This window comes from Phyllostomus hastatus, unplaced genomic scaffold (assembly GCF_019186645.2).
Source record: "Phyllostomus hastatus isolate PE091 unplaced genomic scaffold, TTU_PhHast_1.1 phas_scaffold_501, whole genome shotgun sequence".
In the NCBI taxonomy this organism is placed as follows: domain Eukaryota; kingdom Metazoa; phylum Chordata; class Mammalia; order Chiroptera; family Phyllostomidae; genus Phyllostomus; species Phyllostomus hastatus.
The window spans coordinates 72,139,699-72,163,981 of record NW_025334033.1 but is presented as its reverse complement, the minus strand read 5'-3'; the positions used below and the strand labels follow the sequence as shown (position 1 = coordinate 72,163,981).

General features: G+C 72.4%; 1 protein-coding gene across 3 annotated transcripts; it reads left to right on the top strand.

Annotated features, from left to right (window-relative positions):
• Positions 1–694: 694 nt before the first annotated feature.
• JAG2 (jagged canonical Notch ligand 2) lies at positions 695–21,484 on the top strand. 3 transcript variants are annotated; one of them, XM_045823459.1, is made up of 26 exons: positions 695–779; positions 981–1,325; positions 8,190–8,247; positions 9,173–9,424; positions 9,543–9,603; positions 12,366–12,496; positions 12,603–12,722; positions 12,894–13,007; positions 13,231–13,344; positions 13,499–13,612; positions 13,693–13,739; positions 13,871–14,041; positions 15,061–15,211; positions 15,288–15,440; positions 15,515–15,628; positions 15,853–15,966; positions 16,086–16,199; positions 16,344–16,460; positions 16,906–16,933; positions 17,017–17,102; positions 17,595–17,708; positions 17,796–17,911; positions 18,347–18,595; positions 18,996–19,127; positions 19,943–20,099; positions 20,190–21,484. In XM_045823459.1, exons 1-26 carry the CDS (start codon positions 714–716, stop codon positions 20,663–20,665), a joined length of 3,714 nt encoding a protein of 1,237 aa, XP_045679415.1. In that variant the 5' UTR covers positions 695–713; the 3' UTR covers positions 20,666–21,484. The 3 variants fall into 3 exon arrangements, with proteins under 3 accessions (XP_045679415.1, XP_045679416.1, XP_045679417.1); XM_045823460.1 differs by lacking the exon at positions 13,499–13,612; XM_045823461.1 differs by lacking the exon at positions 695–779 and having other exon boundaries at positions 986–1,120.
• Positions 21,485–24,283: the final 2,799 nt, after the last annotated feature.

Here is a 24,283-nt window from a genome sequence, read left to right as displayed (position 1 = left end):
CCGAGCCCTGATTTGTGCCGGAGGCGGCATCGCTCCTCTGAGACTTCGAGGAGCGCAGCGGCCGCGCACTGATGGGAGGGGACCACGGCGGTGACCTCAGGGGGCGCCCCACCCCCCGGCTCATGACACCCGGCGGCGGGGCTCGGGCGTGCCGAGACCGCTTTGCGGCACCGGTCCCTCCTCGCCGGGCTCGGCCGAAGCGTCACCGGAGCCCCACGGTCCCATCGTCCGGAGAAGCGCGCGCAGGGCCGGACGCTAGCGGGAGGCGCCCTCCGCCGCCTTTAAAGCCCCGGCGCCCAGGCACCCTCCCCAGCCCCACCCCACTGCTTTGCCCCGCCCCCTCATGCATATGCAGGTGCGTGGGTGACGAATGGGCGAGCGAGCTGTCAGTCTCGTCCCGAACTTGTTGGCTGCGGGCGCCGGGAGCGCGGGCGCTCAGAGCTGAGGCCGGGACCCGCCGCCGCTCGCCGCCGCCGCTGCCGCCGCCGGGAGGGAGCCAAGCCTGGTCGGAGCGCAGCCGCCTGCGAGCCCGAGCCCGCAGCTCCTGCGCGCTCGCCGCCGCCCAGACCCGCGCGGCGCCGCCTCGACCCCGCCCGCCGCCACCGCCGCTGCCGCTGCCGGCGCTCGGAGGGCGCGCGGGCGCAGGGAGGCCGGGCCGGGCCGGACGCGCAGGGGCGGCGGCGGTGGCGGCGGCGAGCGGGGTCGAGGCGGAGATGCGGGCGCGGGGCCGGGGGCGCCTGCCCCGGCCGCTGCTGCTGCTGCTGGCGCTCTGCGTGCAGGTGAGCGAGGGGGCGCGGACGGGGCGCACCGAGCCGTCCCTCGGGGCCGGGCGGCACCGCCTGTGAGCGCTGCGTTCGGGAACCCTCGGGGCCGCGCGCCAGGGCCGGGGCTCGGCGGGGGCTGGAGGACGGGTGGGGGCGGGGCGCCCGCTCGCGACCCCGGCCCGCGCCTCCCTCGCGCGCTCTCTGCCTTATTTTTAGGCGGCGCGGCCCATGGGCTATTTCGAGCTGCGGCTGAGCGCGCTGCGGAACGCGAACGGGGAGCTGCTGAACGGCGCCTGCTGTGACGGCGACGGCCGGACGACGCGCGCGGGGGGCTGCGGCCACGACGAGTGCGACACGTACGTTCGCGTGTGCCTTAAGGAGTACCAGGCCAAGGTGACGCCCACGGGGCCCTGCAGCTACGGCCACGGTGCCACGCCCGTGCTGGGAGGCAACTCCTTCTACCTGCCGCCGGCGGGCGCCGCGGGGGACCGGGCGCGGGCCCGGGCTGGCGGCGACCAGGACCCGGGCCTCGTCGTCATCCCCTTCCAGTTCGCCTGGCCGGTACGTGCGCCTCTACCCTGGGCCCCAGCTCTCCTCTCCCTCCGCGTCTGGGCCCCCGCCCTGCACGCGGACCCTCTGGCACCTGCGACCCCGGCCCTGCGTGAGTCTGCGCGCGCCCAGACGGGGCGGGCCCGGCAGGGGGCGCCGCACGGCGGGCAGACCCCAGGCGCGTGCTACGTGGGGCTCCGTCCGCGCCCCGCCACGTGGGCGCGCGGGGGTCGCGGTGGGGGCGGGGTGGCTGCGGCCCGCGTGCGCGGCAGCCCTCGGCGTGTGCCTGCGTCGCTGTGCGCGTGTCTGTCTGGGTGGAGAGGCCTTGAGAGACGCCTTGGGCCCCTGCAGGCCGCAGAGGCATGTGCGCCGCGCGTGCTGGGGCTGGTATGGGGCAGGCCCTGGCGGAGCCGCCCTGGGCCGGCGGCCAGCCTGCGCTCGCCCTGCTGTTTCCTGGATGCCCGCGGATGGGGTGGGGATGGGGGTGCTGGGCTGGGGGCTGGGCTGGGGAGGACTTAATGCACGTGTGTTGACTGCAGCCCCCGGTGCTGGTCCAGCCTCCCCCACCTCGCCCCCTACTTCCAGGAAGAGACAGGGGCCTAGGTGCCCCGACTTGGGGGTTGGGCAGTCAGGCAGCAGCCCCGGGCCTGGGGATGCTGGGAGGGGTGTGGCCCCAGGCCATGGTGGGTGAGGGCGAGGGCAGGTGGGCAGGGGGCCGCGTGAGGGAGAGCTGGTGCTCGGGTGCCGGTGCGGTCTGTTTCTGAACCGCCGCCCGGCTGGCACTGGCGGGTCTCTGGGCTGCAGCCCTGGGACTGGGTGGGGCAGGAATGCGGAGGACCCCTGAGGCAGGACCCCCGCTAGGTCAGGAGCAGCCAGCTGTGGGGGGGCAGGGGGGCTCGAAGAGGGCTGGTGAGTGGGGAGTCGCAGCCACAGGGTGTCAGACTGTGATGGAGGGGCCCCACCTTCTGACCCAGGGCGTCTGGCCGGAAGGAATGTGGCCACCTGGTGCCCCCGAGGCCGGGCTGGCCAAGGTCGGACCTTCGGGACCTAGCCCGTGGGAGCCCTGCCTGGCACCTCCCTCTCCGCCAGCCCTCATCCTCACCCCTTCCTGACCGCCCTCCGGATGAGGAGGCTCCCTCGGCCCCCCGGCTGTGGCCTTGCGCCGCCCTTTGAGCCCGGCTGGCTTCTGGGGTCCCCCTCGACCCCAGGGCCCCTGAGGGGAATGTGCGTCTGAGCGGGAGGAGGCAGGGGCAGCCTGGGAGGCCCCGGGCAGTTCCGACGCGCCCGCCCCTCGCCCCCGCAGCCGCGCGGCAGGCAGGTCTGAGCAGGGCCGCAGCCTGCCGTGTGTGCTTGGGCTCCCGCCAGGGCGGCTTCGAATCGCTACCTGAGGATGTGTTTTCTGCTCGAGTTGGCAGCCGCGGCGTGGGGGCGGGGAGGCCCCGAGGAATGTGGCGGGCCAGCGCGGGTCCCTCGTGGCTCTTGGGCCCCACCGGCCAGCCAGGCGTGGGCCGGGGTGGGGCGGGCCCTCGCCTCCCGGGGGCCCTGGGCCCTGGGCTGTGGGTCTGGGGCCGCTTCCCCTTCTTCCCGCTCGCAGCCTCCCCCTCTGGCGCCCCGGGCAGGGCCACGTGGCTCGGCCCCAGGTAGGGACCGGGCCGCGGGTCGTGCGTGCTCAGGCGCAGCGCCTGTCCCCTCCGTGCAGCCGTGCGGCGGCGTGCAGTGACGCCAGTGCCTTGGTATCTCCGAGCGTTGCGGCCGCCCCGGGGCCGCGCCACCTCGGCCTGCGCAGGTCCCACTCTGCCTGCCGGGCTGGGGTCTGTGTGGAGCCTCGGGTGCCCGCTGGGGGCTCCTCTCCCACGGAGACAGCAGGGCCTGTGCCTGGGCTCCCTGGGGGCCATAGGTGTCTCGACCTTCAGTGGTCGGGTGGGGGGGGCCTCCTACTCAGGGCCAGCGTGGACCCTGGGGCTCCCTGAAGTGGGGACAGGCGGAGGGCTTGGAGGGAGCTGGAGGGGAACATGGGCCTCTAGGAGGAGTCCAGAGAGCTGACCCCCCGTCCTTAGGGCCGCAGAACGGGAGCTGGTCTGGGCGCCTTGCCCTTCCGGCCCCTAGAGTGACCCTTCCGGCCCCTTGAGCGACCCTGGTCCTCCCACCCCGGCCTCTGCCAGGGCCCCGGCGAGTTGGGTGGGCCGGTGTCCAGGCTGAAGTCGGGCGCAGCCTTCCCAGGAGGGCCTGGCCTGGGCCTTGGGGGTGGCAGCTGCCCTGCTCTCCTGGCCCCGCCCCACAGAGGGCCCAGCCTCTTCCCCGGCCTTCCGGGGCTCAGGGACACCCGTCGGCCCCAGAGTGGCCTCCAGCTGACCGTCTGAAGGTCGGTGTGCAGGAGGGCGCGCATGTGCTCTCTGGGCCTGGCAGGTGGCCAGGGGTGTCCAGTGGGCCCGATGGGGTGGGCTCCGAGGAACTGGGTGATGGAGGGGCAGCGCGGCAGCCGGGGCTGCACCCCAGGTGCGGGAATGGAGGGCGGGGGCAGGGGGTGCTGCAGGCCGTGCCTTCCTGCCGGTGTGTGGGCGGCAACGCTGGAGTCTCGGGGACACCCAGGGTGGGCCTGGGCCCCTTGCGTGTCACGGGTGGGCCTGGTGTGACCCCCTTCCTGACGGCGCGGCCGACCCTCGGCCCTGGGCGGCAGCAGCTCCGGGGGCTGCTTCTCCCCAGGGTGCACGTAGCCCCCAGCCCGGCCCCCAGCCTGCTCGTCTCCCCCGCGGCTGCCCAGCCCAAAGCCGCGTGGTCCCCAGGGGGCTGTGGCGTCTCGGGAGGCCGTGTGCACGGGGGTGGGGTTTGGGCCCCTCAGAGCGGTGTGTGCCGAAGAAGGGGCTCTGGTGGGAGGTGGGCACAGGGCTCAGCCCCCGCCTCCAGCCATCACAGCCTGGCAGCGGCACGGGCCCCAGCCCCCGGCGGGCCCAGCCGAGGCCCGTGCCGGGCACCAGTGCCGTCCCTGCAGGGGAGAGCATCACCCTGCCTGCGCTCCTGCCCCGCCCCCCAGGAGCTGGGGGAGCCCTGACTCCCTTCCCACCCCATCTCACCCTCTCCTGGGGTCTCAGGGACCCCCCCCGCTGGGCCCCCTGCTTCCTTCCAACACCTTTCCCTCAGGGACCAGGGGTCCTGCTGGACGGGGCTCAGCAAAGGGGGGCCACTGGGAGGGCTTGGACGTGGGCGGGCTGTGTCCCTCGGCCTTGGGGGCCGGGCTGTGGGCCCAGGCCGCAGCTGACAGGGAAGAGGTCCCTGCGGTGTTTCAGGCAGGGGGTCCCAGAAGGGACTGTGGTCTCGGGGACTGTGTCGGGCTCTGTGGGGTCTGCATGGAGGCAGACTGGGCCACCGAGGGTTTGGAGACAAGCATCCCTAACCCCAGGCCCGAGCCAGGGTCCTCACCCCCGACCCTCAGAGCCAGGTGGTCAGGGTCTCTCAGCCTCCGACCCCAGGTGAGCTGGGGAGCCTGTCCTGGTCCCCAGGTGTGACTAGGCTCGGCCCAGTCTGGGCTTTGCCGCAGTCGACTCGCAAGGTCCGGCTGATGAGATGCTGGGAGCCCTCTTCACAGCAAGGGGCCCGAGGGTGGGGTGGGCGGGGTGCCCCCTGGCAGGGCCCTGGCCGGTCTGGTGTGGGTGTCTGGGTTCCTGAGTGGGGTGGGCCTGTGGCCCATGCCTCCTGCCATTGCCCAGGGGCCCAGGGCCTTGTGGGGAGGCGGCCCCTCCCCACCCCTCCAGTGACAATGGCCGCGGAGGCCCGGGCCTCTCCAAAGCTCGGGTTTCAGGAAATGTATCTGCGCTCAGAGCTCCTGGCACCGCAGGCACCAGCTCCGCTCCGTGGGGGGCCGGAGGGCTGATGCGGTCGGTCTGGGCGGGGAGGAGGCCAGGCTGGAGCCTGAGCCCTGGGCGGTGGGCTTGGGGCTGTGCAGGGTCCTCGTGGTGTGGGGAGCTCTGGCTGTGGAGTGTCGCACTGGGTCGGGGGGTGTCCAGAGCTGCGGGGTACGTGGTACATGTGGGCCTCTGCCATTCCTCTGTCTTTGGGCTGCTGCCTGGTCACCCCTGTCTTAGGGTCAGATGGAGAGTTTGGACCTGGCCTTGGGGGTCAGGGTTGGGGAGGAGGCGGTCTGGTGGTTGGGTGGGGGAGGGGGATCTGCCGTGCAGCGTGGGGTGGACCAGGGCGGGCTGGCAGGATGTGTTGTGGCCAGACCTCCAGGGACCGAGGTCAGCTGGCTGGTGGGCCTCCCAGGGACCAGGGTCCCTCTGCCTGCTCGTAGGAGTCCTGTCCCACCCCGGCCCTGGGATGGCAGGACCCCTTTGAGGCCCAGCCCAGACCCGTCAGCCCTCCTGCTGTGCCGGGCTGTGGGGCCGGCAGCCGGGTGCCCCTGCGTCCCTGGAGGGGGGGACGGCAGGTTGTCGTTGCAGAGGGGAAACTGAGTCCTGGAGGCAGCCGGGAGCAGCGGCGGCGGGGCCGCGCCGAGGGAGGCTCAGGTTCACTCTGGACGGCTTCCTGCCGTGCAGGTGCAGGGAGCCCAGCTGGCGGGCGGCGGGGCCCCCGTGGGCGGGTGGGCGGGCGGGCGCACGTCCCTGCGGGAACAGGTAACCGGAGCCCGGGGCTCTGCCAGGGTGGCGGTAACCCTACCTGAGCGGGTGGCGTGGGGTCTCCTGGGAGCCAGGAGGAGCGCCCTGCTTGCCGGCGCCCAGGTGCGGGGGGACAGCCAGGGGCCCCGTGGGGCGGGTGGCCTGCAGCGGTGCCCTTAGGCCCGCCTGGCCTGGCTCGCTGCTCCCGCCGCTGCTCACCCGCACTGCCCACTCCACCCGGGGCCGCAGGCCTCTCGCAGACCCCCTGGCGGCCACTCCCTGGGCTCAGCGTTGGCGCCGCAGCTGGTCCTGCCATCGCGCCCTGGACAGTGTGACTGGCACCCAGTCCGGGTCCCCGCTGCCAGCCCCGAGCCCTGCCCTGCCCCCTGCCCCGGAGCCCCGCCAGCGCTCTGCCCGCCAGGGCTGAGGTCGTGGGCGGGGCACGGAGCCAAGCCTGCTGCAGACCCCGTGGGAGAGGGGATGGAGGGAGGGAGGGAGGGAGGGAGGGAGGACGGAAGGACGGAAGGAGGGAGGGAAGGGAGGAAGGAAGGAAGGAAGGAAGGAGGGAAGGGAGGAAGGAAGGAAGGAAGGAGGGAAGGAAGGGAGGAGGGAAGGAAGGGAGGAAGGAAGGAAGGAGGGAAGGAGGGAAGGAAGGAAGGAGCGGGTGAGCCAGGGAAGGCAGGAACGAAACGGCCGAGGCTGGGACGCAGCTGGGGCTCTGGCCATCACGGGAACGGCTGGCCTGAGGGGGACGCTCTGGGCCCAGGGAGGGGCTGCCTGTGTAAAGGCCGGGGCCCGGGAACGGGGTGGGCATGCTGGGGTGGCTGTGAGAGGACAGGAGCGGCGGGGGGGAGGCAAGCCCCAGGAGCAGCGTGTGGGGAGATGCGGACGGAGTCCGGGGGTCCGGGGGTCTGGCAGTGATGGGTGGGGGGGATTCAAGAAGTGGGGCTGAGGGCCTGATGGCCACCGGGACGGCAGGAAGGGCCCTGGAGGGCAGAGGGTTGACCTCCAGTTTCAGCCCATGCTCCTGGGTGAGTGCAGGCCCCTGGGTGGCGGCGGTGGGCGGGAGGTCCTGGCCACCACCCGGGCGTCTCAGAGGCTGGGCTGGGCTTGGAGCGGGGGCAGCAGTGTGGACGAGAGGGGAGGCCATAGGGAAGCAGGTGTCTTGTCTTGGGAGGAGGAGAGGGTCCCCAAGGGCCAGGTGGGGGGTGCCCAGAGGCAGTGGGTGTGGTTGGCTGTGGCAGGCAGCCCACGGGTGGGGAGTGGGGCCAGGTGGGGTGGGCACTCGGGTGTGCCCAGCGGGGACCGGCGGCCGTGGGCCTGTGTGTCTGCGGGAGGCTGCCGCTCGGGGGTGGGAACAGCAGAGCGTGGGCGGGGCTTGGTGGCAAGATGAGTGGCTCCCCAGCACAGCCGGGCTGCAGGGGCCGGGCGATGCACAGGCCGGAGTCTGGCCTGTGCACACAGGTTCCCCAGGGCAGCCGGCGGCCCCAGAGGCGGCCCTAGCCTGGGGGCCCCAGCCTGCGGGGAGCCAGGCTCTGGCGGAGGGGGCTCAGCTCCGTCTCGGCGTGGACAGGCGAGCCACGGAGGGCCCTGGGCAGGGAGGCCAGGCTCTCGGCTCCCGGGGGGCTGGTGCCTGTGAGTGACAGGGCCGCCCTGGCCTCCCTGGCAGCGGGCGCGGGCCCTGGGGGTGCTCGGTGCCGGCACCCCACCATGTAGCCTGGGGCTCAGGTGGTCCTGGTGAGGGGGGGTGGCGACCACGGCCGAGGCCGGGCCAGGGGTCCCTCGCTGCCTCCTCTTGGCCTCAGAGTGAGGGGGGTGTGTGGACTGCGTGCTGTTCGGGGTGCACCTGCTGCATCCTGGGGGGCAGCACCAGAGCCAGGGCCTGTCGGGGGCCTTGTGGGCGCGTTGTCCCAGCGGAGGGGCAGCTGGGGGACACGGCGCCGTCCTTCTGGGGCGAGGCCCCCACCCGGCGCCCTGCGGTCCCAGGCCACGGGGACCCGCCTGCAGCCAGTGCATCACTCCGCTGCCCCTGCCCCTCTGCCTGGGGCACCCAGTCTCCCCAGGTGTGGGCTGCTGGCCATGGGAGCCAGGGGCTAAGCCCCCTGAGCCGACCGACCAAGGGGGCAGCCTCCTTCCTGCCGGTGGGTGGTCTGGGGGGTCCGAGCTGAGGGGTGGGGGGGTGGGGGGCACAGCAAGGTCGCTGGGAGGGGCCTTCGGTGGGCGGGGCCACGGCAGGCTGGTCCCTGTCCGCACGGGGGTCCCTGACTGGCCCCCCCTGTACACACAGCGCTCCTTCACCCTCATCGTGGAGGCCTGGGACTGGGACAACCACACCAGCCCGGACGGTGAGTCCGCCAGCCGGCCTGCGCGGGGCGGGGGGCCGCTGCCTGTGGGCTCCCTCGGGGCGTCGGGAGGTGCACGCGGCCAGGCTCCTTGGGGACAGGGGCCCCCACGCCAGGACGGCCGCTCCTCTCCGAGGGCCCTGGGCACGGTGTCCCGGCCCCCCAAGGGGCTGCCTCTGCGCTCCCCTGGCGGAGTGCTCTCTGGAACACGGGCCGTGGCGGCCATCTCCGAGACTCACCTGCGGGCTGGCGGCCTGGCTCGGGGCCTGCGGGCCCCGTGGGCGTGGGGCAGAGAGGTTCGCCAGGGCCCGGCGGGAGGCGCCCCATGGGCAGCGGCAGCAGCTCCTGCAGGGGCCCTGGGCCAGAGTGAGCCCCACGTGTTTGGGGAGCAGCCGGGGGCTGCACTGCGGGGTCGGGGGGAAGCCACAGGGTCAGCAAGGCCGGGCGCGGGCCCCCCCGGGGGGCTGTGCCGGGGTGGGGGGTAAGTGTGGGGACGGGCTGCCTGCATCTGAGCGGTCCCGGGAGGTGGGGTGGTGGGACAGACACAAGGACAGGCTCTGGGGGGCGCAGCGTCCTGCTGGGAGAGGCCCAGGGGCGCAGTGGAGGGAGCAGGGGTGCAGGGGTTCCTTAGCCTTTGCTGTGGAGAGTCCCAAAGCACAGGGGTGGTTTCACGGGTCCCCGTGTGCCCGTGGTGCCGGCTCGCGCCCCCCACCCGCAGGCAGTGGCTGGGTTTGGGATGAGGCCCAGGTGGCCGGGACCGAGGGCAGGCGGCAGTGCCGGCGAGGGCGTGGCCCGGGGGCCTGGGGCTGGGGTTGGGGTGGGCCCGCTCTGGGCCCGTCTGCAGCTGGGGTGAGGCGCGGGAGCCCGGCGGGTGGCCCCGCGCACCCCGGGGTGGCGCGGGCCGGGCTGACAGCGCTGCCCGCCGCAGAGGCGCTGCTGATCGAGCGGGTGTCGCACACGGGCATGGTCAACCCCGAGGACCGCTGGAAGAGCCTGCACTTCAGCGGCCACGTGGCCCACCTGGAGCTGCAGATCCGCGTGCGCTGCGCCAAGAACTACTACAGCCCCGCCTGCAACAAGTTCTGCCGGCCCCGCGACGACTACTTCGGCCACCACACCTGCGACCAGTACGGCAACAAGGCCTGCATGGACGGCTGGATGGGCAAGGAGTGCCAGCAAGGTGCGGCCGGGCGGCCGGCGGGCGGTGGGCGGGCCCGGGGGCGCCCCCGGGGGGCGGGGGACCGTGGGCGGCCGAGGTGCCGCCGCCGCAGCAGGCTCTGCGCCCCCTTCTGTTGCAGCCGTGTGCAAGCCGGGCTGCAACCTGCTGCACGGGGGCTGCGCCGTGCCCGGGGAGTGCAGGTGAGCGCCCCCCGCCCCGCCCCCGCCCCCGCCCCCGCCCCCTCCTCCCGCTGCGCAGACCTCTGCGCACACTCACACACACATGCACACATGCTGCACAGGCTGGGCCTGCCGTGCGAGGGGTGCTGTGTGGGGCCTCGGGGAGGGTGGCTGGGACAGTCACTTCCAAGGGGTGCGGGCCTGGGGACCCAGCGCCCCCTCAGCGTGGGTGTCCGCAGCACAGGGATGCAGGAGCAGCGGGGCTCGAACCCCCAGATCATGGGGAGAAGCTGGCAGGGGTGGGGCAGGACCCGCAGGGAAGAGGGCCCCCGGGGGTTCGGAGCTGGGCGAGGAGGGAGGAAGGACCAGGGCAGCTGCTGTGGGGAGAGCTGGTGGGAAGGCTGCTGCAGGGGTGAGGGTGGACGGGGGTGACCGGCAGGAGGCGGAGAGGTGGGCGGGTCCTTCAGGCGTCCCAGAGAGGATTTGACGTGGGTGAGGGGAGTGGGGGGGGCAAAGAGGGCCCCAGGCCTTGCAGCCTCTGGGCTGAGCTGAGCGTGAAGCTGTGTGAGTTAGGGGCGGGGCAGGAGGGGTGCTGTCTGCCTTGCCCCAGGCGGGGTCTTCTGGGCAGAGGGGTCGATGGGGATGGGCCCGGCCCAAGGCCCCAGGGGCCCCTGGGGCGTGCAGACGGCCTTTGAAGCCTTGGGCTGGGAGCAGACGGAGAGAGGAGGCCGGAAGGGCCGGGGCCTCCTGCTGGTGAAGCCGGCAGCCCCCCGGGGGTTCCGGCAGCCGGGCGGACAGTGGGCGCTCGGGTGCCGAGGACGGCCGGGGCCCAGGTGGACACTGTCTGCCCAGGGCCCCCGAGGGGGCGGATTTCCCTTCTTCAGACACGGGGACTGAGCACAGAGACGTGAAGTGACCTTCTCAGGGCCACGCAGGAGTGAGTGTGCACAGGAAGGCAGGGTTTGGGAGCCAGGACGGGAGGGGTGGTGCCCCTGCTGCTTGTCCGGTGGTGGCTCTGCCCCCAGGGAAGGGCCGGGCGCTGGGGCTTCACTCACCCAGCCCCTCACACTGGTGGGTCTCAGGCCCACCCAGTGGGCCGCAGAGTGGGGGCACAGCAGGGGTAAGAGGGCCACCAGTGGGGGGGCCGGCCCAGGGCAGGCCCGAATTCTGGGTGGGAGAGGTGGTGTGAGGCTGGCTGTCTGTCTGTCCAGGGCGGGGCCTGCCCACTGACTTCGGGGGTGGGCGTGAGCCCGGGGAGCGAGCCCAGTGGGGCTGGGTCTCAGCCCTGCACACCTTGGCTCATCCTGGAGGCCACCGTGCCGTGGCCCCGGGGGTCCGAGCAGGGACAGAGGGAGGCCGAGGTGGGAGGGAGGCCGGTCTCCGCCCCATCCTCCCCCTGCCGGCCGGCCAAGCAGGAAGCCGAGGGGCGGGAGCCCGGGACGGAGGCCCTTCGCGCCCCGTGTGGGGGAGTAGGTGAGCCCCCACCCGCCCTCTCCCAGCCCTGTGGGTGAGGCCCAGCTGCCGCGGCGGCTCAGGACTCAGGTTTCAGGGCAGGACACCCCCACCGGATGCTGCTGCGGAGATGGCCCTGCCTTCCTGCCGCCTCCTCCCTGGCGGCTGGAGCCCTGGGCCAGGGAAGCGGGGGTCTGCCCCACCCAGGCCGGACAGCACGCCCCGGGGACCCCAGCTGGGGACCCGAGCCCCTCGTGGCCCCGCCCAAGCCTGGTACCCCCCCGTCACCTGCAGGGCTCGGGTCAGGGTGCGCGGCCTGCACCCACGTGGGCCCCTGGGTGCACGGGGTCTGCGTGGCAGAGCCCCTTCCCTCCGCCCTCGGCTCCCCCGTCCTGTGCCCACGGAGCCGGCAGGCCGCTGTCCCCTCCGGCAGTTATGGGGCTCAGGGGCAGCCCAGGAAGGGCCGTGGCTCCTTCCTCGTACAAAAATAAATTCACGTGGCGGTGCCGGCGTGGAGGAGACGCGGCCTGAATGTCCCGCCCTTCCCCCGGGACCTTGCAGTTCTCGGAAGGGGCCCCTGGGGTCCTGGTCAGGGCCTGGCGGCCCCCAGGTCCCTGCTGCGGGACAGTGGGGCCTTCCCCTGGCCGTGGGGTCCGCAGTCACGCTGAGCTCTGGGCTCCGGATGGGGCCGCACAGGTGGCCTCTTCTGCCCTGGCCGCCCGCCCTCCTCCTGCAAGACTTCCCGGAGGGGATGCTGGCCCACAGCACGGGCGGGGCCAGGCCGCGGGGTCGTGGCCTCTTTGCCAGGGAGCAGGTGGCTCTTCCCAGGCCTGGCAGGGCTGTCCTGGTGCAGCCTTGGGCCTTGGGCCCCCACCTGTGAAACGGACCCTGGGTGGGGCTCTGTTGGCAGAGTTGTTATTGCCCTCGAGCTTCAGGTGAGGTCGCAAGCTGGGCCTGAGGCCACGGGGCTGGGGCCAGGCCAGGAGCCCCTGCCGACACCCCACAGGGCTCCGGGGGCCGCGGGGCCCCGCGGGGCCCCGCATCCTGGGGTCCCAGCAGGGCTTCCCTTCCCCAGCGCCTGCTCCTGGGGCCCCACGCAGGGGCAGGTCCCAAAATAGCTCCGGGAGGAGTGACTGGACAGCTGCGGCCACTGCCCTGGGCCAGTGGCCGGGCGCATCTGCGACGGTGGGGGTGGCCGGGCCCCGTGACCCCCGCCTGGCCCCTGGCCCGCTCCAGGTCAAAGGCCAGGGGCGCCGGCCTCGGGGGTGGCCCGCGTCCGTAGGGCACGCCCCCACCGACCGGCCCCACGCCCCTCGGCCGCCCGCCCGCAGGTGCAGCTACGGCTGGCAGGGCCGCTTCTGTGACGAGTGCGTCCCGTACCCGGGCTGCGTGCACGGCAGCTGCGTGGAGCCCTGGCAGTGCACCTGCGAGACCAACTGGGGCGGCCTGCTCTGCGACAAAGGTAGTGGGCGGCGGGCGGCCCGGCCTGCGGCTCGGCCACCCTGGGGCGGGCAGGGCGCGCGGGGCAGGCCCGGCCCTGAGCGCCCCGCCCCCGCCCCTGCCCCCAGACCTGAACTACTGCGGCAGCCACCACCCCTGCACCAACGGGGGCACCTGCACCAACGCCGAGCCCGACCAGTACCACTGCGTCTGCCCCGCCGGCTACTCGGGCAAGAACTGCGAGCGGGGTAGGTCGGCGGCCTCGGCCTGGCAGCGGGCCGCGTCCCGGGGGCCTGGCCGACCCCGGCCCCTGGTGCCCTGGACACTGCCTTACCCCACCGTGGGGCTGGGGGGGGCGTCCTGGGAAGGCACGCGCCTGGGCCGCAGCCCCCACCCAGCGCCCCTCTGGTCCCGTGCAGCCGAGCACGCCTGCTCCTCCAACCCGTGTGCCAACGGCGGCTCGTGCCACGAGGTGCCCTCCGGCTTCGAGTGCCACTGCCCGTCCGGCTGGAGTGGCCCCACCTGCGCCCTGGGTGAGTGGGCCGGGTGCGGCGTGGGTCTCCGGGCGGGCACCTGGGGGGGCCTGAGGGCGGGGGCGGGGCGGCAGCTGTCACGTCTGCACGCGTGTCTGTGGCCTGGGTGGCCCCGGGGGGAGTGACGGAGACCCTGGCATGTGACGGGTCCTCCACACGGAGACCCGGTCCGTGGGCCCCCTCCCAGCCCCGCCCACATGCCAACCCCGCCCCCCCTCTTCAGACGTGGACGAGTGCGCCTCCAGCCCGTGCGCGGCGGGCGGCACCTGCGTGGACCGCGTGGACGGCTTCGAGTGCATCTGCCCCGAGCAGTGGGCAGGGGCCACCTGCCTGCTGGGTAAGGGGCGGGGCCTCGTGGGAGCATGCGCTGAGGGCTCTGCATCCGGCGGCTGCTGCGGGGCTGCGGGGCTGCGGGGCTGCGGGGGCCGCGGGCGCCAGGCGCAGGGGCACGTGGGGCCGGGCCCCACGGCGCCCTCTTGTCTCCTCCACAGACGCCAATGAGTGTGAAGGGAAGCCGTGCCTTAACGCTTTCTCTTGCAAAAACCTGATTGGTGGCTATTACTGTGATTGCCGCCCGGGCTGGAAGGGCCTCAACTGCCACATCAGTCAGTACGGGTGGCGGCCGCAGGCGGGTGGGCTGGGCCGGCGCCAGGGCCCCGCCCCTGACCGCACCCTCTGTCCGCAGAAGACCGCGACTGTCACGGCCAGTGTCGGCACGGGGGCACCTGCGAGGTGAGCCGCGGCGGGCGCCCCGCCCCTGCGCACACTCGGGAAGGGCGTGGGACGGAGGTGCCTGCGGGGCGGGGCTGCCGCGGGACGCTCGCCCAGCCCCGCCCTTCCGTCTGTCCTTCCGCCTGTCCCAGGACCTTGCGAACGGCTACCAGTGCACGTGCCCGAGGGGCTTCGGCGGCCGGCACTGCGAGCTGCCGCTGGACGAGTGTGCCAGCAGCCCCTGCCACGCCGGCGTGTGCGAGGACCTGGTGGGCGGCTTCCGCTGTCACTGCCCCCAGGGCTTCTCCGGGCCCCTCTGCGAGGTGAGTCCGCCCTTCTCAGCCCTGGCTGCTGTCCCGGGAGCCACCCTAGTGACCAGGAGGGGCTGCAGCCAGGGCTGACCCCGCAGGGTCCTGGACTGAGACGTAGCCCCCAAAGTCCAGGTGCCTGGCTGCACAGAGTGTAGGGGGAGGGTCAGGGGTCCCTGCTGGTGCCCTCACCCGTGTGGCTCAGTGGGTGGGCATCGTCCTGCAGACTGAGGGGGCCGGGGTCCCGAGTTCAATTCCCAGTCAGTGTGTGTGCCTGGGTTACAGGCCTGGTCCCCGATTGATGTATCTCTCTCACATGGATGTTTCTCTCCCTCTTTTTTTCCTTCCCTTCCCCTCTCTCTAAGAATAAATAAATAAAAATCTTTTTGAAAAAGGGGGGTCCCTGCTTGTCATGCCAAGCCCGGCAGAGGCCCTGCATGGCCCCCACCCTGGGACGGGAGGGGCAGTGGCCGCGACGGCCTGAGCTGTGGGCAGCCTGAGAGGGGGCCCAGGGTGTGGCGAGGGTGCCTTGCCGGAGTGAGAGCCGCACGTGTGGGTCCAGCCCGGGAGTGGGTGGCCCTGTCCAGGCAGGTGGCCCGTGCCCACTGCCCTCTGCGGGGGAGAGCAGGACGGGGCTGCGGGCTGCAGGCTTCCTGGGGCGCGGGGCCAGGGTCCCGCCGGGGGCCGGGGGCCGGGGGCCCGGCGGTGCCGTGTCTGGGGAGGACCCGCAGGCCGGGCTCAGGGCAGCAGTGGCACTGGGGAAGTGGGTCAGGGGCTGGCCTTCCTGCCAGCAGCAGGGGTGATGGCCGGATGCCGCCTGGCGGGCAGAGGAAGCGGGCTGTGGCGGACCGAGAGGCCGGGAGGCCCGCAGGTGTTTCCGTCCAGCCGAGCGGCCTGGACGGTCCCAGGGGACGTCCTCCAGGCCCTGGCCGTGGAGGCCTGGCGTCTGGGGCCCCTGGGGCTCCTGGGGTGGACAGGACGCCTGGCCAGTCTGCCAGCAGCAGCTGGGCCCTCACGACACCCCCGCCCCGCAGGTGGACATCGACCTCTGTGAGCCGAGCCCCTGCTGGAACGGCGCCCGCTGCTACAACCTGGAGGGCGACTACTACTGCGCCTGCCCCGAGAACATGGGCGGCAAGAACTGCTCCGTGCCCAGGGACCCCTGCCCGGGAGGGGCCTGCAGAGGTGGGGGCGGGGCCTGCGGGGTGGGGGCGGGGCCTGCGGGAAAGGGGCCTGGGCTGACCCCTCCCCTTTGCTGCAGTGATTGACGGCTGCGGGTTGGAGGCTGGACCCCGGGTGGCTGGCGTGGCGGCCCCCGGGGTGTGTGGCCCCCATGGACGCTGCGTCAGCCTGCCCGGCGGCAACTTCTCCTGCATCTGTGACAGCGGCTTCACGGGCACCTACTGCCATGAGAGTGAGTGGCCACGACGGGCCGTGGGCCGGGTGGGGGCCGGCAGCCTGGACCTTGCTCACGCCAGCCTCCCGCAGACATTGACGACTGCCGCGGCCAGCCGTGCCACAACGGGGGCACGTGCATTGACGAGGTGGACGCCTTCCGCTGCTTCTGCCCCAGCGGCTGGGAGGGAGAGCTCTGTGACACCAGTGAGTGGCCCCGCCGGGCTCCCCGCCCTGGCCGCGGCCTCTGGGTGCCGGGCACCCACACGCTGTGCCGGGTTCGCCCAGTATCTCCGGCCTGGTCCCGGCTCTGCCACCGGCGCCTTTCCCTGCCTCTCTCTGTCTCTCTGGGCCCAGCTCCGGCGCCTCTGCCCCCAAGAAGCCCTCCCTGAGTGCCGGTGACCCCGGCTGACCGGCGTCCTCGCCCCCAGATCCCAACGACTGCCTTCCCGATCCCTGCCACAGCCGAGGCCGCTGCTATGACCTGGTCAATGACTTCTACTGTGCGTGTGAGGACGGCTGGAAGGGCAAGACCTGCCACTCACGTGAGTGCCCGCCCACCCGCCCCGCCCCGCGGCCCGGCCCGGCCCCGCGGCCCAGCCCCACGGCCCCGAGGCCCCGCCCCAGCACTAGGGCCGCCCCCCTGAGCAGCCTGTGCCCGCAGGTGAGTTCCAGTGCGATGCCTACACCTGCAGCAACGGTGGCACCTGCTACGACAGTGGCGACACCTTCCGCTGCGCCTGCCCCCCCGGCTGGAAGGGCAGCACCTGCAACACCGGTGAGGAGGCCCCGGGCCCTCAGAACACGGGCATGCCCGCCCCCGTCTGGCACGCCGCCCCCGGCTGGGCCGGGGCGCGGCGGGGACGCCCGTCTGTCCAGCGCCAGACAGACAGGCCCCCTTCCCCCTCTGTGCCCCTCACAGCCAAGAACAACAGCTGCCTGCCCAACCCCTGCATGAACGGGGGCACCTGCGTGGGCAGCGGCGACTCCTTCTCCTGCATCTGCCGAGAGGGCTGGGAGGGCCGGACCTGCACGCACAGTGAGCACCGGGAGGCGGGGCAGCGGGGATGGGGCGGGGCGGGGTGCTGTGGGGTGGGGGCTCCCTGGCCCGTCCCTCCTGCCCCTGCCCGTGGATGTGTCCACTCCACCTGCCCACCAAAGCACAGTTACACCCCGAGACCTGCTGTGCGGCCCCCGCCCCTCCCACCTCTGCAGCCCCCCCCTTGCCGCACACCCCAGGCCCCATCCACCTCCCGCCGACCGCTCACCCTGTGGCCAGGCCTTGCAGCCCCGCCGACCGCCTCCAGGACTTGGCCTTCCGTGACGCCCAGGGCCACCTCCTCGTGAAGCCACCCTGCCCTTCCCCCCAGCCTCCCAGCACGGCCACGTGGGTGGCATGTCTGGGGCACCCACACCGGGCACGCGGTGGGGGGGCTGGGTGGCAGAGGCCGTGCTGAGCAGCCCTTTTTCTTTCTCCAATACAGATACCAACGACTGCAACCCTCTGCCTTGGTGAGTGGCCGCTGGGGGGCCGGCCACCCTGGGGAGCTCGTCCTGCCCCGGGGGCCCCCCTGACACCTGCTCTCCCTTTGCAGCTACAATGGCGGCGCCTGCGTCGACGGTGTCAACTGGTTCCGCTGCGAGTGTGCGCCAGGCTTTGCGGGCCCCGACTGCCGCATCAGTGAGGCGCTGGGGGGGGCTGGGTGGGTGGGGCTGTGGGGCCCAGCCCAGGGAGCTCCTCCCAGTGCAGGCCTGGGGTCAGGGTCGCCGGAGTCCGGTGTGGACACAGCCACCCCGCCTTGCTCCCGGCCTTGGTTTCCCCACCTGCCCATGCCTGGCCAGCAGTGCCCCTTTGCTTGCCCCATCCTGGCATCTGAGGCTGTCCAGTTAGAGGAGAGACCACAGTGGGGTGGGGGGTGAGGGGTCTGCCCCCCAGGCCCCGCCTACCTTGGTCCAGAAGCAGGTGCAAGAGGACGGGCTGGTGCCCACAGAGCCTCAGGCCAGTGGCAGAGCCGGGCCTGGCTCAGAGGCCCCGTGGGGCACAGGGAGGCCCCTGCTCACCTGGGATGTGTCCGCTGACCCGCTCGGGCCTCTCCTGCTGCTCTGGGCTGCAGCCCAGGCCCTGCGTGGGACGTGGCCCCCGCTGCCCGCTGAGCCAGCCCCTCCCCCGCAGACATCGACGAGTGCCAGTCCTCCCCCTGCGCGTACGGGGCCACATGTGTGGACGAGATCAACGGCTATCGCTGCAGCTGCCCGCCCGGCCGGGCCGGCCCGCGGTGCCAGGAGGGTAGGTGGGGCCTGTGCCGGGCAGGGCAGGGCGAGACCTGGCCTCCGGGGCGCAGTGCCCTGGCCGACCCCTCTGCTGTCCCCACAGTGGTCGTGTTCGGGAGGCCCTGCTGGTCGCGGGGCGTGCCCTTCCCGCACGGGAGCTCCTGGGTGGAGGACTGTAACAGCTGCCGCTGCCTGGATGGCCGCCGAGACTGCAGCAAGGTGCTGGGGGCCCCTGCCCTGCCTGGCGCCCCTGCCCTGCCCGGCTCCGACGTCCTGGTGCCCCTGGCCCATGGGGGCCCTGTCTTTTGCCCATGACCCTGACACCCACCCTGTGAGAACTAGGAGCTGCTGCCGGAGTTGGGGTGGGATGAGCCAAGTTGACCCACCTCCACTGGGCACCCAGGAAGGAGGGCCCCTGGGCATAACCAGGCCCCTGTCCACATTGTGCAGTTGGGGAAACTGAGGCTTCCCCCTGTGCAGGCTCCAGAAACCTGAGGCCTGTGTGCCCCCCGCCCCCCGCCACCCACGGTCCCTCCTCAGGTGGGGGCCCTTTCTGGCACTCGGTACAGCCCAGGAGCCTGGGCAGTGGGGTCGCGTGGTCCCGGGACTTGCTGACCCCGACCCTCCCTTCCCCCCGTGTGCGTGCCCGGCCAGGTGTGGTGCGGGCGGAAGCCTTGCCTGCTGGTCAGTCGGCCGGACGCCTTGAGTGTGCAGTGCCCCCCGGGGCAGCAGTGCAGGGAGAGGGCCCCGGGGCAGTGCCTGCAGCCGCCCTGCGCAGCCTGGGGGGAGTGCGGCCCCGAGGAGCCCCTGCTGCCCGGCACCCCCTGCCTGCCGGGCTCCGGCCACCTGGACGACAACTGCGCGCGCCTCACGCTGCGCTTCAACCGCGACCAGGTGCCCCAGGTGAGCCGCCCGGGAGTCCGCAGGGCCGGGGAGTGCTTGCCGCTGCCCTCCACGTGGGCTGGGGCCCCGCCCCCGTGGGATCGGAAAGGCTGAGGTCGGCTCCGTGGCTGCTCAGGGAGCCTGGCCCTGTGGGGTCAGATGAGTGGGAGCCCCCGTGTGGCCTGCAGGGGTGGTGGGGAGGCCGGGGTGCCCTTTGGTCCGTTTTCCCAGGGCCCTGACTGACGGTGGCCTTGGGCCACCAGGGGAGGGGCTCAGCGTGTGAGGCCCCGCCCCCTTGGGCCTGCCTGTGCTGCTGCTGCAGGTGGCAGTGGCCGCCCTGCGTCCCCCCCCCCCGCCCCCGCCGTGGCCCCGGGTGGCCTGTGGGGCGGGGGCCTGCTCACAGCTGCCCACCTCTGCCCAGGGCACCACCGTGGGCGCCATCTGCTCGGGGATTCGTGCCCTGCCGGCCACGAGGGCGGTGGCCCGGGACCGCCTGCTCGTGCTGCTCTGTGACCGGCCGTCCTTGGAGGCCAGCGCCGTGGAGGTGGCCATGGTGAGTGCTGGTGGGCAGGGTGGCCAGCTCTGGGGGTCCTGCTCTGGATGTGCTCTTGGGAGGCGCTGGGAGCACAGGGGCCAGGCCAGGCCCGTCCCCGGGGGCTTGATGGGACAGAGGGACGCAGCCCCGGAAGTGGGCCCACTGCGCCTGCGTGGGGTGGGGAGGGTGCTGGGTGCCCTCTCCTGGAGCTGGTGGATCCCGGCCAGCCCGCCCAGGGTGGGAGGAGGGGCAGCGGAGCCAAGACCAGGAGTCAACAGGACAGTGCACGACAGCGAGGCTGGGGGCCGGGCCAGCACTGGGCCCGCAGCTGGGGCACGTCAGAGGTCACAGGGACCAGGGGGTGGGGCATGGGTGCGGGTTTCAGAGGACAGGAGGGCCCGGGGCTGGCCCGGGGCCTAGGGAGCTGGAAATCCACCGCAGTGGAGTCAGCTTCTCGGGGGGCATGGACCAGGATGGGGGGGGTCCCTGTCCTGCCTGCTGAAATGAAGGCTCTGGCTCAGGTGGGCAGAGGCCCAGGGGTCCGGAGGGGAAGGTGGGAGGAAGTGCTGGTGGGGCGGGTGGGGTTGTGGGCAGTGAAGCACTGTTGACGGCCTCCTCGGTGGCGGTGGCCCCGGCCCCCTGCTCTGCCCAGGCCACACCCCTTGTCCGGTGCGGCCCTGCGCAGGGGCCACAGCAGCCCGCGTCTGTCCCTGCAGCTGGGCAAGAGGCCCAGCACTGGCTCGGTCCCGGCCCCGCGGGGGGAGGGGCGCGGGCTGCGGAGCGGGTGGGTGGGTGGGCAGGCAGGCGGCCCTGAGTGCCGGCCTCTGCCACAGTCCTTCAGCCCCGCCTGGGACCTGCCGGACAGCGGCCTGATCCAGAGCGCCGCCCACGCCATCGTGGCGGCCATCACCCAGCGGGGGAACAGCTCGCTCCTGCTGGCCGTCACCGAGGTCAAGGTGGAGACGGTCGTGGTGGGCGGCTCCTCTGCAGGTGAGCGGGGTGGGGGCGCGGGTGGGGGCGGGGGCGCGGCCGGGCTGGGGCCGGTGTCCACGCCTGGGCTGGACACCCTGCTGCCCGCAGGTGTGCTGGTACCCGTGCTCTGCAGCGTGTTCAGCGTGCTGTGCGCGGCCTGCGTGGCCGTCTGCGTGTGGTGGACCCGCAAGCGCAGGAAAGAGCGGGAGCGGAGCCGGCTGCCGCGGGAGGAGGGCGCCAACAACCAGTGGGCCCCGCTGAACCCCATCCGCAACCCCATCGAGCGGCCGGGCGGCCGCAAGGACGTGCTGTACCAGTGCAAGAACTTCACGCCGCCACCGCGCCGGGCGGGCGAGGCACTGCCGGGGCCCGCGGGCCGTGGGGGCAGCGGGGAGGACGAGGAGGACGAGGAGCCCGGCCGTGGTGAGGAGGACGCCCTGGAGGCGGGACGCTTCCTCCCGCACGAGCGCACCAAAGAGCCCGGGGGCTCGCCGGGGAGGCCGGCCCGCTGGGCCGCGGGCCCCAAAGTGGACAACCGCGCCGTGAGGAGCGTCAACGAGGCACACCGCGCCGGCCGGGACTAGGGCCGGCCGCCGGCCGGGCCAGCGCCCGGGACCCCTTGCGGGCGCCGCCGGCTGTAGGAGGCTGAGGCCGTGTGCATAGTTTCTTTATTTTGTGTAGAAAAACCAAAAAACCAAAAACGAATGTTTATTTTCTATGTTTCTTTAACCTTGTGTAAATTATTCGATAATTGTCAGGCGGAAGGCAAGGGCGTGTCCTCGGGCAGTCGCTATTTTTGTATCGTTTCTGTGTGTGGCGCCTGCCGCGTGGCCGGAGAGGCGTTGCCGTGTCCCCACGAAACTGCCTGAGCCCAGAGGTGGTGCCCTGTTTACAGAATCTTCCCTTTTATTCCTCACTTGGGGTTCTCAGTGGCTCCAGGCCAAAGAGCTGGTAGGACCCGCGGCCCCCGGTGTCGATGGGACCCGTGGCTGGCAGTGTGGCCCGTGGCTGTTGATGGGACCACCCGAGGCTGTTGTGGGACCGCCCGTGGCTGCCGGTGGCACCTGTGCTGGCCGGCGGGGCCCGCGGTGGCTGGCGTGGCCCGGGGCCGTGGGCAGCGCCCCCCCCCCCCGCCGGCCTCGCCCGCTGCTGCCCGAACACGATGTCCGTCAGCTGTGCTTTCTGAAGTGCCCTTCCCGCCTGCTCTGTCCCCGGGACGGTGGCAGCGCTGAAGCCCGAGACAAGTGCCTTCACTCAGACTCGCCCTCGCACCTGACGACACCGCCGCGGGCACCAGGCCCCTGCCCACCTGCTGGCCCCGGCCCCCTCGTGAAAGTGCATTTTTGTAAATATGTACATATTAAATGAATCACTCTGTATATTTGATTTAATAACTTAAACGTTTTGGCTCCCTTGTGCTCTGGGTGCTGCTCCTTTGTTGTTTGGAGTGGGGGCAGGGCGGCTCTCCCTGCGCCAGGGAGACTGGTGCAGAGGGTGGTGCCGGGCGGGGCCGGGGGTGGGCCCGCTGGCGGCCAAGGTGGCTGTGACCTGCGGGAGGGGCCTCCCAACCTCAGGGCCCCCCGGGCAGCCAGGGCCCCCCCCCCCCCCCGTGCCCAGTCCCACACTGCGGACAAGGGCATCGTGGACGCGTTCCTGGGGACAGGCAGGGAGGTGCTTTGTGCCGACACCCTCCTGGCCACAGCGAGAAAAAGCTCCATGAGGTGGTTTCAAGCTGCCCTGGCCGGGATGGCTCGCCGGGTCGCAGTGGCAGCCGGCAGCTGGAAGGTCGCGGGGTCGGCCCCAGGGCCAGGTGCAAGCGGGAGCGACCAGGTGGCGCTTCTCTCTCATCGCCCTCCCTCTCCAGGAAGCAGTGAAGACAGGTCCTTGGTGAGGGTTAAAAAGGAAAGTAGTCTAAACCCCTGGCTGGCGTAGCTCAGTGGATTGAGTGTGGGCTGAGAACCAAAGCATCGCAGGTTCGATTCCCAGTCAGGGCACATGCCTGGGTTGCAGGCCACGGCCCCCAGCAACCACACATTGATATTTCTCTCTTTCTCCCTCCCTTCCCTCTCTAAAAATAAATAAAATCTTCACACACACAAAGACATCTGAATAAAATATATTTTTTAAAAAAAAGGAAGTAGTCTAAAGCCACTTAGCCACAGAGAGCTATGGTTTTGAGGCAATGCCAGGTCGCACCTGAGAGAAAGAGGTCGTGAGGCCGTGATCCCCGTCTTGCTGGTTGGCTGACCGCACTCGGCTTGGTGGCCCAGAGCTGACCAGCACTCGGTGCCAGTGCCCCGGTCATGAAGTCAAGGGGCCAGGAAGCCAAGACAGGACCTGTGAGCAGGAGTGAACCCCGCACGCAGCCTGGGCCAAGCTGCGGGCGGCTGGCGCCGGGCCGGTCGCTGCAGGTCGCACTGGGTGCCACCGTGGGCTTCCGGGCGCTGACGCACAGGCTGCGGCGGGCACACCCGGCTGCACCCCACTGGCTGGGCCTGCGGGAGGCCTGCACGGTCACGGGGGTTCCGTGGCGAGGGTCCCCACACCGGCCTGGGGACAGCTGCCCCTCCCTCCTTCTCGCGTCCCTCTGCGGTCCCCGCGGCGCCCCCTCCCTGCCCGGCTGCGGACTAGGTACCGCGCTGACCGGCCAGGCTGGCCCCTGGTCCGGTGGGTGGCTGCTCGGGGTGCAGAGCAGCAAGGCTGGGACGAGCCTCCCTCTCGTGCCTTGGCCCACGGTTTTCCCTGTGCTCCGCCCCGGGGACCATCCCCGCTGCCTCTGCTTGGAGACAGCTCCGCCTGCCAGTCCCCCGAGTCTCCTCCTGGGCGTCCCCAGGGCAGCCAGGCCCATTAGCCCACGCTCAGTGGGAGGGACACTCACAGGGCAGGGGGGCGGGGTTCCTGCCGAGGGCCCTGCGTGGGCCCTGCCCCCTCCTCTGCTCCTCACTTAGGAGAACGGGTGTGGCCCGGAGACACGGCTCCCCACACCGTCAGCTCTTCCTGCGTCGCCCCAGATGCCGCGGGCTGTCTTGCCTCGCACTCACCCCCCGTCCAGGTGGGGCTGCCAGGTCCTCCGCTCCTCCTGGCTTCTGACACCAGCCCCCACCCCCCACCCCCGGGCGCGTAGCTGAGTAGCCCTCAGAGGCCTGGGAGCCAGGGCCCGGCCAGGATGCCCACGGTGTCCCTGAGGGTCAGAGGTGCCGGGGCAATGGCCACAGAGTGCGTCGCCCGAGGCACCACTTTCTACGGCCACACGGGGGAGGAGCCCCGCAGGGACACAAACGGAGGGGCGGCCTGGGCTGAGCCCCCCAGCCGGTGCCTCGAGGGAAAGAAGGCGTGTGGGGTGGAGACCGTGAGTACCAGCGCAGCAGCAGCAGCGGAGAGGGAGGGACAGGCCGGCAGGGCGGTAATTAAAGTGAAGGTGCACTTTTCCCTGAGCTAAATGGAGACCAGGCTGCCTGCGGAGGGCCGGGCCGGGCACCAGCGCGGCTTGTGCTGCGGGGGGCGGTGGGGGGCGGTGGGGGGCGGGGCGAGACGCCTGTGCTCAGTGGAGAGAGGCAGCTGCACGAAGACGGACCCAGGGAGGGGAGCCACACCTGGACAGGGAGAAGCCGGGCCGTGTGGAGGGCGTTCCGGGGGCTCACGGCCATTCCCAGCCACCTGCCCCACCTGCCCCACCTGCCCCACCTGCCCTGCAGGAGGAAGCTGCACCGAGTCACCGCGTCGCCTGGCGAAGCCTTGACGCAGGGGCAGGCGCCGGACTCGGCACCGGTGCCCGCCCCCGACGCCCGAGCAGGCCCCTGCCGGGTGGGACGGAGGGAGCTTGTTAGTGTGGGGTGGACGGTCCGGGCGGGCGGGCCTCCTGCTGGACTCACGGCCCACAGCCAGCTTCCCCAAGAGCTCCTGCGGCTGGGTGGCGGGCCCCCTGAGGCCTGGCTGGTTCTCGGGGGCCTCGGGCACAGGCCCGGTGGCTGAGCCCCGGTGCCTCCGCGCCCCTGAGACCGGCCGGGCTGGTCGCCATCACGGCGCAGCCCTGAGCTCTGAGGGGCCCGGCAGACACAGGCCTTGCCCTCGGACGTGCCCCTGTGGCCGGAGCTGCCCATGGGCTAGTCTCCGAAGGTCAAGGACGGAGTGCTGAGGCTGCCCTCGGCCCCGCCCCCACCCCGGCGGGCACCGCGGCCAGCAGCTGTGGGGGCCGCACTGGG